Source organism: Alosa alosa, chromosome 1 (genome assembly GCF_017589495.1).
Source record: "Alosa alosa isolate M-15738 ecotype Scorff River chromosome 1, AALO_Geno_1.1, whole genome shotgun sequence".
Classification (NCBI taxonomy): domain Eukaryota; kingdom Metazoa; phylum Chordata; class Actinopteri; order Clupeiformes; family Clupeidae; genus Alosa; species Alosa alosa.
In genome coordinates this window covers 785,481-797,980 of record NC_063189.1, presented here as the reverse complement: position 1 = coordinate 797,980, position 12,500 = coordinate 785,481, and the positions used below count along the sequence as shown (strand labels likewise).

Sequence of the window (12,500 nt, the reverse complement as noted above, 5' to 3'; positions counted from 1 at the left end):
CATTGCAGTAGTCTAATCTGCTAGTGATAAAGGCCAGTAAATAGTGCATTGCAGTAGTCTAATCTGCTAGTGATAAAGGCCAGTAAATAGTGCATTGCAGTAGTCTAATCTGCTAGTGATAAAGGCATGGATTCATTTTTCTGCATCTCGTTGAGTTAAAAAAGGCCGCACTTTGGCAATGTTTCTCAGGTGGAAATACGCTGTCTGGGGAACTTTACTGATATGGGATAAGCTTAAGATCTAAGATGACAGTGGTGATTTAAAGGATGTGTGAATTGGTGTGTGTGTGTGTGTGGGTGGGTGCGTTTGTGTGTGTGGGGGTGTGGGTGTGTGTGTGTGTTTTTTTTTGAGGGGGGGGTATGTAGAATCATCTAAAGGATGTTATCTGCAATAGGAAGAAATGTCTATTCTGTGTCCATTCATTATTAGGATGTGCGTGTGTGTGTGTGTGTGTGTGTGTGTATCTATTCTGGGTCCATTCATAATTTACGATCATGAAGAATCTGTAAACCACATGCTGTGATATTAATGTATAAAGTGCTATTATATTGTGTACTGTGGTCTTCCACAAATTATTTCAATGTGTGTGTGTGTGTGTTTGTGTGTGTGTGTGTGTACGTGTATGTCTGTGTGTATGTCTGTTTGTGTGTGTGTGAATGTGTGTGTGTGTGTGTGTGTGTGTGTGTGTGTGTGTGTGTGTGTGTGTGTGTGTGTGTGTAGATGACTCTGGCTCTCGCTCCCAGGGAGAGTTTCATGATGCAGACCCAAATTCCAGTCCAGAGGTGTCGCCGGGGAAACTGGGTAAGAAACAGACTGCAGCTTCCATTACCCTTTACCCAGCCCTTTACCCAGCCCTTTACCCAACCCTTTACCCAGCCCTTTACATAACCCTTTACCCAGCCCTTTACCCAACCCTTTACCCAACCCTTTACCCAGCCCTTTGCCCTTTGCCCTTTACCCTTCACCCAACCCTTTACCCTTTACCCAACCCTTTACCCAACCCTTTACCCTTCACCCAACCCTTTACCCTTTACCCAACCCTTTGCCTTTACATAACCCTTCACCCAGCCCTTTACCCAACCCTTTACCCAACCCTTTGCCTTTACATAACCCTTTACCCAACCCTTTACCTTTACCCAACCCTTTACCCAACCCTTTACCCAGCCCTTTACCTTTACCCAACCCTTTACCCAACCCTTTACCCTTCAAAAAAAAATATTAAACTTTGACTAACATTTCGATGTGTCGATGTTTTTGACTAACGAACATCGAAACGTTAGTCAAAGTTTAATAATGTTCTGCACCTTTACTAAAGAATAAAAAAATTAAGAAGACATCTGAGCTGCACGGCGTCTCTCCTTCTCTCTAACACTTTTGGCTTTGGCTAAATATTTCTAAAATCATTTGAGTTTCACTAGTCACATGTTTTAACAAGCAACACTTGTTATTGAACTAACTAGATGTACCGCATAGCGGTACAAAATATGACCGCCGCTCAGTCTTGTACATCCGTTCCGCGAAAATAAATCACACTTCAATTTGTCTCCATATTTTACTCCATCCCCACTCTTGAAACTTTTGTGTATGCTTGTTTGGCATGCCTGAGTGTGTGTGTGTCGCTGCACAGAAAGTAGCCTACTGGTGCTGAAAAGGTGAATAGATTGTACAATAGCCAAAGAAGATGTAGCATTGTTATAAAACCTTTAAAATCTCTAAACAATCACAAGTAGGGCAGTTCATCACAGTTCATCCATTGCAACTGGATTGATGAAAGGTCACTTACACCTGTAGGCTACATTGTATTTGGGAAAAGCAAAGGTATCAGCATAATGTTATTTATTTATTGATTTATTTATTTTTTTTATGTATTTTTAAACAAAAACATCTCTGTCAGTTCCATGCCGTTTTCAACAGCTATCAAAAACAAAAGGTCATTTTTGGATGGATGGATTTTTTTTTTGTGAATGTTTCTTCTTCTTCATAAGATTTTTAGTCATCTTTAGTTCATGTAATACTTTATTGTCAATGCACAAATTAAGTAACAGTAGTCTGAAAAGCGTTATTGTTAATGCACAAATTAAGTAACAGTAGCCTAGTCTGAAACGAAATGCTGTTTTACATCTAACCAGTGGTGCAAATAACTGACATGTCCAAATGGGCCTTGATGAAATGCGTTAAGCTAGACTGTTCATACACATTTTAACGGGCCCAAAGTTGAAGAGCTTTGTCCGTTATTGTTGAATGCAAATATAGGCTGATTCATGTTCCCTTGCATTGTTTAACTGAGGTCCATGGCTAGTCTGGCTTTCATCAGACCAAGCTCAATCTTTTAAGAAATCAAAAAATAAATAGCCGGGCAGATCAGGCTGGGTTCACCCAGCCTAGTCCATAGGCACCGATATTGTTTAATTTTCGATTGAGATATACACGCTCTGGCTATTCTAAATGCAAAAATGCATCAGGGAGTTATGACAAAGCGGTAACTAACAAACTAGATCCTAATAGAAAGCTGTTAGCTTCCCTAAGCTACAGGTAGGATTATAAGGTAGGCCTATTTACAACATAAATTGTCAATAGGCTATGCTGGCGACACAAATAAAATCTCCTTTGGAAACCAATGGCTTAAGCCTTACAGTATCAAAGCGGACTTAAACTGTCATATCGTGGCGAAAAGTTGTAATAACATTCACGCTCCATGAGTCAAGGAAAGCCTTGAATGAAGTAGCCACTTCTAAATGGGACCCACTACACAGTAGCTTAAGGTGTTTTGCTAAAGCAGCCATAATGAAATGAAGGTGTCATTGTTTGGATACTTCACACACCACGTGCTTTTTAATTTCACAGACTACAACTACCAAGCTGTAATCAAAGCACATCGATTCCCCTCTCACACCCTGCACGCACTTAAAACAAAATAAACGAGGCGTCTTAGTCTCAATGCATGTATAGGCAAAACTGTATCAGACCGATTGTAGCGTTGGTAAATCTTCCATTGCACAGAGCGATTTTGTAGCATCGTGCAATAAATGACAGTCGAAGATACAAACAGTGCTGCTATACATTTGCTTGGTATAACGCATTTATAGTTTTCTACAAATGCAATAAATCAAATGCCTCCATCACTCAACCAACGCTAGCGGTAACATTACCTAGGTCCTTATTGATATTACAAGATTAGCGTTGCCTGCAGTAAAAACCAAGCATGTCCGATAAACATCCTCAGATTTATTTTGCCTTCAAGAAGAAATGGGAATTACACTTCATGTGAACATTGTCCTATCCTTATTAGATGTTTAAGCTGCGGTAAATTACAATCCTTGTATGCGTCCATTGTTTTTCCAACCCACTTTTAACTTCCAACAAAATTACGTCTCACTGCAGCGATCATGCCATCTAGTGGACAAACGACTACTTCGCCAATACTGAAAATGCCAATACTGAAAATTTTGGCTTTCTTTTAATCCTACTGAATTTGTAATTATGTATCGGCCGTTCTAATACCGATAGTATGTGGGTGCCTGTGTGTGTGCATGTGTAGATGTGTGCACCGCCATTTACAGGCCAATGAGTGTACAGTCACTAAATGTACACATAACCTAATTTTTTAGACCCCCATGGATGAAATTCTACTGAAACTTGGCATACCCCCTCGAGAATGCCAGGTCAATCATAGACATAAAATTTGGTGCAGTTCTGAACATCTTAACTGAAGATAGGGGCGATTAAAGCAGAATAATATTGCATTTTCATTTTTACCGGGGTGGGGGTGCAAATCACAAATGAGTGATTATGAGCCAGGTTGATGTGGGCCCTTGAGACCAACATACCATAAAAGATTCTTCATCCTCAGTGCCACGGTTCAGGTAGTTATTTAGGAAAAACTTTTTTTTTTTTCTGCGGTTCAGGGGCCCAGCACGGGGCGTTGGTGGTGGTCCCCGGGGCCGAAATGAAATTTTCCGTGAAAAGTCTAGTGGGGCTACATACCCACCAACCGGTGGTTGTTGTCCCGGTATCAATGACCAAAAATTCAGGGGGTAGATGACGGAAAAACTCTTGAATTGTGTGCATGTTTGTGCGTGTACAAATTATGTTTATGTGTGTGGGTGTGTTTGTGTGTGTGTTTGTAATGTGCTTGTGTGTTTGCCTGCGTATGATGTGTTTGTGCATGTGCATGCATCGTATATATGTCTACTGTGTGAGTATGTGTCATACATATGATTACTGTAAATGTCCTATGTGTGTGTTAGCGTGTGTATCTGTTTATGCACATGTGTGCATGGAATGGGTTAACATGACCCCTGGAGGCAAACATATGGAAAAATTGGTCATCCTAGGCCTACAGTTCTCAAGATATTCACAGAGAACTGTGTCTGCCCACCCTCCTTTCAGGGTCCAGTCCAGCGGGGCTACAGATCAAAGCGAAGAATGACGGTTCCATGCTATCCATGTGGGGTACATGCCCACCAAGTTTTGTGTACCCGGTCTTTCAGTGTCGGGAATCCTTGTTGGTGTAATGTCACTAAATGTACACATAAATTATTTTATTGTAAGGCCCCCATGAACGAAAGTACACAAAACTTGGCATGCATTCGGAGGGTGTCATAATGATCCTACACTTTTAATTTCGTGCAGTTTTGACCTTGTCAGCCAGAGATATTGTGATAAAAACACCTAATTTTTTACTTTTTAATTTTTAACTAGGTGGCTATACATGAAATAAGTGGTAATGGGATGGGTTGACATGCCCCCTTAAGACCAACATACATAAAAGGTGGACCTCCTAGGCCCTACGGTTCTCGAGATATTCACAGAAAACTGTCTCCGGCCACCTACAGGCCAGTTGGTGTATAGTAACATAAATTAATTTATTGTGTGGCCCCCATGAACGGAATTCCACAAAACTTGGCGTGCATACAGAGGGTGTCATAATGATCCTACACTTCCAATTTCGTGCAGTTTTGACTATGTTAGGTCACAGATACCTTCAATTACAACACCTCATTTTACTTTTTGTGTTTAACTAGGTGGCTATACATGAAATGAGTGGTTATGGAATGGGTTGACATGGCCCCTTGAGATCAACATACAAAAAAAATGGTCCTCCTAAACCCTACGGTTTTCGAGATATTCACAGAAAACTGTGTCTGCCCTACTACCCTCCTTCGGGGGTCCAGTCCAGCGGGGGCTACAGATCAAAACGAAAAAACGATTGTTCCATGCTATCCATGTGGGGTTACATGCCCACCAAGTTTCATGTACCCCGGTCTTTCAGTGTCCGGGAATCATTGACTAAACCTATAACAGGCGTTGTCGAAAATTGACTTTATTTTCCATGCGGAGAAATAACATATGCAGAGTCTAACCAAGGTCAATCTTGCCAAAAAAGCCCTCAAACCTGAAAACACATGAGGCAAAAGTGCAAAACATCACAAAACTAACACGCGCGATTTTTTGTATTGCAATCATTGTAGCCTACAGTTGTAACAGCGTAACAGTCGTTTTACTCCCCGGATAAGCTCATTATAAAGAACGTTTAACGTGTCCCAAAAACAGCTATCAATTAATCACCAAACGTCTTATAAACAAGTATTGCCAGGAGCAACACCTTGCAAAAAATGATAACAATAGGCCTAGGCCTTTATGGCTCTGCTCCTGCCTAGATTCGAACTCAGAACTACCTGAAAGTTGCAGACCTGTTCTGGAAATCGTGCATTAACCCTTTCGACCGTCGAACAACGCTATCTGCTTCGAGTAGGCCTATTAGGTAGGACTGTAGCCTACACTGGTTGCTGTGGTACAGTCTTGAGTGACCGAATTCGTTTTTCTTGTCATATGAATGCTGTCATTTTGTTAACATTACTGTTAAGGAGATGCTGTAGGCAAAGTCTATATTTCAACCTCGTTAGTGTAGTAAAAAAAATCAGAACTATTAACCGATAGTCAAACTTTGGTGGAACTTGCCAGAGAAAAGGAGAGACTCTTTGATCGCTGGTGCGTAGCTCAGAATGTTGGCACTAAAGAACAGTTACGTGATTTGATCCTCCTTGAGGAATTTAAAAATTGCTTGCCTGCCTCTGTTGCTACATATGTTAATGAGCAGAAAGTAGTTGACCTCCATCAGGCTGCTGCTCTTGCAGATGAGTTTGTGTTAACACATCGGATAAGTTTTAGGGACCCAAGTCAACGTATACCTAGTTACAGAAGTTCTGCAACTCCAATAATACAGAGGAGAGCCTTTCGGAAGGAAGATGTGCACAGTAAGAGTTCTGAACAGTTGTGCTTTTACTGTAAAAGGCTTGGCCATGTCATTGCAGAATGCCTAGTACTTAAGAGGAACTGTGGGTTTGATTTCCTCAAATTGTAAGCCCAGTGGGCAGAAGCGATCTGGGTATGAACCCTTTATCAGCGATGGCTATGTGTCAGTCCCTGGCCAGCAGAAATGTTCTCCTGTGCGCATCTTAAGAGATACTGGTGCTGCACAGTCGTTTGTTTTGGAAGGTGTGCTACCACTGTCAGACAGTTCTGCTACAGGTAACCGTGTCTTAGTGAGAGGGATCAAAACAGGATTTACCTGTGTTCCACTGCATAGGGTCAACCTAAAGTCAACTGTAGTCTCTGGGACAGTGATTGTTGGGGTGTGTCGCTCTTTGCCAGTTAGCAACGTCCAGTTCGTTTTGGGTAATGACCTAGCAGGTAAGATTGTGTGGAGTGAGGTGCAGTGTAAGGGTGAGTCTGTGTCATCAACCTCAAGTGATCTAGACAAGATTGAATTGAAGGACCCTGACAGTTCTCTAATAAAAGGTAAGCTTGTTGCTGAGGTATGTCAGGAAAATGAATGTGTGCCTAGTCGAGTTGCCAAGACAACTCTGCAGTCTAAGGTGACTAATCTGAATCCTGTTCATGTGACTAGCAATTCATGTTTTTTGATAGCCCTTGAGAACATTGTTTATCACCTCCATTGGCTTCTTTTGTTTGTCCTAAGTTCCTCTTTAAGGTTTTCCCTAGGTCAAGCCATGGGCATGCTACAGTGCCTTCACAACCTAGGGGTCAATCTATTTGGATACAGATATCACAACTACGTTGTAAATTTTGGCTCGCCCTGGTATATGGCACCTGCAGTGCGATTGCGTTCTTGACATAACAGTCTATATTGATTGTTTCTATGTAAAGTATACCTGAAATTTATGTCTCAATTATGTGCTTTCCATTTCTGTGAAGTGAGATGGTTGCACAGAATAAATTTAAGTATTTTTGATACAGTAGTTCAAATAAGACAGGCCCATAGGTGGCAGATGCTTTGCTTATTTAGTGATGAATGTATGTATATTGAACTTATTATGGAGACTAGAGTCACCATTTTGGCGGGAGGGTGTTACGAACCCTCAATTTCTCAATTTACTTTGGGGGGGTAATTTTTGGCACACCCTGCTGGCTATTTTGTGTTTTGTCTTGTTGCGCACACACACACAAACACACACACACACAGGGATGGTAACACACACACACACACACAGGGACGATAACACACACACACACACAGGGACGGTAACACACACACACACACACACAGGGACAGTAACACACACACACTCAGGGACAGTAACACACAGGGACGGTAACACACACACACACACACACACAGGGATGGTAACACACACACACTGACACACACACACACACACACACACATACAGGGATGGTAACACACACACACACACACACACACACACACACACACACACACAGGGACAACACATACACACACACACACACACAGGGTCGGTACACACACACACACACACAGGGACAGTAACACACACACACACACACACACACACACAGGGACGGTAACACACACACACACAGGGATGGTAACACACACACACACACACACACACACACAGGGACGGTAACACACACACACACACACAGGGGGACGGTAACACACACACACACAGGGACGGTAACACACACACACACACACACACAGGGCGACACACACACACACACACACCAGGGACGGTAACACACACACACACACACACACACAGGGACGGTAACACACACACACACACACACACACACACACACACACACACACACACACACACACACCACACAGGACGCTAACACACACACACACACACACACACACACACACACAGGGACGGTAACACACACACACACACACACAGTAACACACACACACACACACACACACACACACAGGGATGGTAACACACACACACACAGGGATGGTAACACACACACACACACACACACACACACACACAGGGATCGGTAACACACACACACACCTGGGATGGTAACACACACACACACACACCTGGGACGGATTAACACACACACACACACACAGGGGACGGGTAACACACACACACACACACACACAGGGACAGTAACACACACACACACACACACAGGGACGGTAACACACACACACACACACACACACACACACACACACAGGGACGGTAACACACACACACACACACACACAGGACGGTAACACACACACACACACACACACACACACACACAGGGACGGTAACACACACACACACACACACACACACACACAGGGACGGTAACACACACACACACACACACACACAGGGACACACACACACACACACACACACACAGGGACGGTAACACACACACAGGGACGGTAACACACACACACACACACAGGGACAGTAACACACACACACACACACACAGGGTAACACACACACACACAGGGTTGGTAACACACACACACACACACACACACACACAGGACACAAATACACACACACACACACACACACACACAGGGACGGTAACACACACACACACACACACACACACACAGGATATACACACACACACACACACACACACAGGGACGGTAACACACACACACACACACACAGGGGGACGGTAAGATGCCTTTCTCTCTCCCCGTAGTGCGTCCACGCTTCACTCAGCCCTCCAAGATCATAGCCCAGCGATCGATCGGTCGGCTCCGTCCGCGGCCTGAAGTGTGCGTGAAGTGCCAGCCGCGGCCAGACATCGTGTGGCTGAAGGATGAGCGGCCGCTGAGCGAGCAGGAAGTGGGCGTCGGCCGCCACAGGAAGTGGACGCTCAGCCTGCGCGCGCTCACGCCGGAGCACAGTGGCCGATACACCTGCAGAGTGTCCAACCGCGCCGGACTCATCAATGCCACATACAGGCTGGAGGTTATACGTGAGTACACACACACACACACACACACACACACACACACTGGAGGTTATACGTGAGTACACACACACACACACACACACACACACACACACACACACACACACACACAGGCTGGAGGTTATACGTGAGTACACACACACACACACACACACACACACACACACACACAGGCTGGAGGTTATACGTGAGTACACACACACACACACACACACACACACACACACACACACACACACACAGGCTGGGTTATCGTGAGTACACACACACACACACGCACACACACACACACACACGCGCGCGCGCCATCACCTGCACACACACACACACACACACACATGTCCAAGATGGTAACTAAGATGGCGCTGCATACACGACCTCTCTCTGTCCCCAACCGTGCGGTGTTTTTTGTTAGTTTAAAAGTGTTTGTCCTGAAGTTTTACGCCGTTAGATCTCGTCTTACTACGTCGTACTACAAGTACAGCAGGCAGTTTTAATTGACATCTGCAAAAGCAAGTTTGCAGCGTTCTGACTTTTGCAACAGAGGCAGCTAAGGAACTCGGACTACTCCGCCTGCAACAACACGGTTCGCCTACTACTCCTCCCGGAAAGTCGCCGAAGCGGTGTGCGAGGAAGCAGAAAGGGGCAAGGCTGTCGGGCCAAACTAGCGGCCAGCCCAACTTCGCCCAGCCATACCATCCATTCTCCTGGCAAATGTACGATCACTGGACAACAAAATGGATCACATCCGACTGCTGAGATCAACGAACCGGACAGTAAAGTAACTGCTGTGTGCTCGTCTTCACTGAGACTTGGTTAAATGACAACATTCCGGACTCTGCTGTACAACTGGAGCAGCTAGCATGCTATCGAGCAGACAGGGCCATTTGTAAAGGGGAGGTAAATCCGCGAGGGGAGGAATCTGTGTTTACATCCGTGACGAATGGTGCCCGACACTGTAGTAGTATGCAAACACGTCACCACTGGCAGAGTTTATGATCATAAAGTGCCGCCCTTTTACCTGCCAAGGAAATTACTGCGATTCTGCTAGTCGCCAGTATACATCCCGCCTACCAACAACAACAGCGGAAATAGAACCCGGCTCTTAGTGAACTGTACCAGACTGTCAGTGAACAACAGGCGGCACACTCCAGGTTTCACCATCTTCACTGGAGATTTTAACCATGCTGATCTCAAAACTGTACTTCCAGCTACACCAGCATGTTGATTTTCCAACAAGAGGAGATAACATCCTGGACCTGGTCTACACTACACACAAAGGAGCATACAAAGCCACCCCCTCCCCCCATTGGACTTTCAGACCATATCACTGTTATGCTAATGCCCATACAGACAAAGGGTAAAAAGCAACAAACCGGTTCGTAAGCAGGTAAAGTGTGGCCTGAGGGCCTCCGATGCTCTTCAAGACTGCTTTGACACAACAGACTGGGAAATGTTTAAGCAGGCAGCCACTTACAACAACGGACAGACATAGAGGAGTATGCAGACACTGTAACCTCTTACATCACCAAGTGCATCGATGATGTGACCCACACAAAAGACATCATCACTCGGGCTAACTGGAAGCCATGGCTGACAGGGGATGTCCTCAGGCTGCTGAGGGCCAGAGACAAAACCTACAGAGCTGGGGATGAAGCTGGCATGAAAACAGCGAGGAAACCAACCTGTCCCGTGGCATCAAGGAAGCAAAAAAGGAATACACTCACAAGATAACCACCCACTTCAAAGACAGCAGGAACTCACAAAGCCTATGGCAGGGCATTCAGGCCCTCACGGACTACAGCCCAGCCACAGAGCTGTGAGCAACATCCTCTGCTCAACAACCTGAACCGCTTCTTTGCTCGCTTTGAAGCACAAAACAGCACCTGCCCACAGAAGACCCATCCCCCCCTCTACATGGGCAGCCCCTGTGCCTCTCTGCCAACAGCGTGAAGAGGACACTTGCTGCTATCAACACCCGTGGGCAACAGGTCAGACAACATCCCAGGTCGTGCGCTGAAGGACTGCGCAGGGGAGCTTAAGGATGTCTTCACAGACATCTTTAACACTTCCCTGAAGCAAGCCATCGTCCCATCATGTTTCAAAGCTGCCACCATCATACCTGTGCGAAGAAAACTGCTCCATCCTGCTTCAATGACTACCCTGTGGCACTGACACCCATCATCATGAAGTGCTTTGGCGGCTTGTCATGTCACATATCAAAGCCATTCTCCCCCCACCTGGACCCCTTCCAGTTTGCATACCGAGCCAAGCGGTCTACAGAGGATGCAATCTGCTCTGCCCTCCACCCAGCCCTCACCCACCTGGAAAAAAAGAGACTCATATGTGAGATTGCTGTTTATAGACTTCAGTTCTGCATTCAACACCATAATACCACAACAACTCATCTGCAAACTTCGACAAACTGGGACTCAGTACCTACCTCTGCAACTGGCTACTGGACTTCCTCTGTCAGAGGCCCCCAAGTAGTATGTGTTGGCAACAATACCTCAAGCAGCATCACACTGAGCACAGGGGCCCCCCAAGGCCTCAGTGCTCAGTCCGCTGCTCACCCTGCTGGCGCTTGACTGCACTGCAACCTACAGCAACAATCACATAGTGAAATTTGCTGGCGACACAACTCTGGTGGGTCTCATCACCAAGAGCTGACGAGAGACTCAATACAGGTTGAGGCTCGACCATCTGACCCCGTGGTGCAGGGACAACAACCCCCTGCTGAACGTCAGCAAGACCAAAGAGATTGTTGTTGACTTCGGAGAGGTCACACCCAACACCTGCCACTGACCATCAGCGGTGCTGTGGTGGGAGAGGTGAGCAGCACCAAATTCCTGGGGGTGCACATCAGTGAAGACCTCTCCTGGACCACCAACACTGCATCACTGGCGAAGAGCTCAGCGCCCGCCTGTACTTCCTGGAAACTCAGGCGAGCAAGTGCTCCACCAGCCATCATGACCACATTCTACCGAGGCACCATTGAGAGCATCCTCTCCAGCTGTATCGCTGTGTGGGGGCCCGAAGCTGCACTGAATACAACAGGAAAGCCCTGCAGCGCATGTGAACACAGCTGGAAGGATCGATTGGTGCTTCACTCCCTCCCTGAAGGACATTTACACCACCCACCTCACCCTTAAGGCGACCAAAATTGTGAGTGATGCAAGTCACCCGCTCACAATCTGTTTGATCTACTGCCTCTGGGAAGAGGTACAAAGCCTCGCGGCCCTTTTCTACCA

The 12,500-nt window shown here is 45.8% G+C and overlaps 1 protein-coding gene across 1 annotated transcript in view; it reads left to right on the top strand.

The window, feature by feature from the left end:
- Positions 1–12,500, top strand: part of LOC125298741 (fibroblast growth factor receptor-like 1) — a 49,535-nt gene that overhangs the window by 29,107 nt on the left and 7,928 nt on the right. The window contains exons 3-4 of the mRNA XM_048249546.1: positions 721–801; positions 8,974–9,252. Coding sequence (XP_048105503.1) covers positions 721–801; positions 8,974–9,252 — 360 coding nt within the window. The remainder of the gene's footprint in view (positions 1–720; positions 802–8,973; positions 9,253–12,500) is intronic.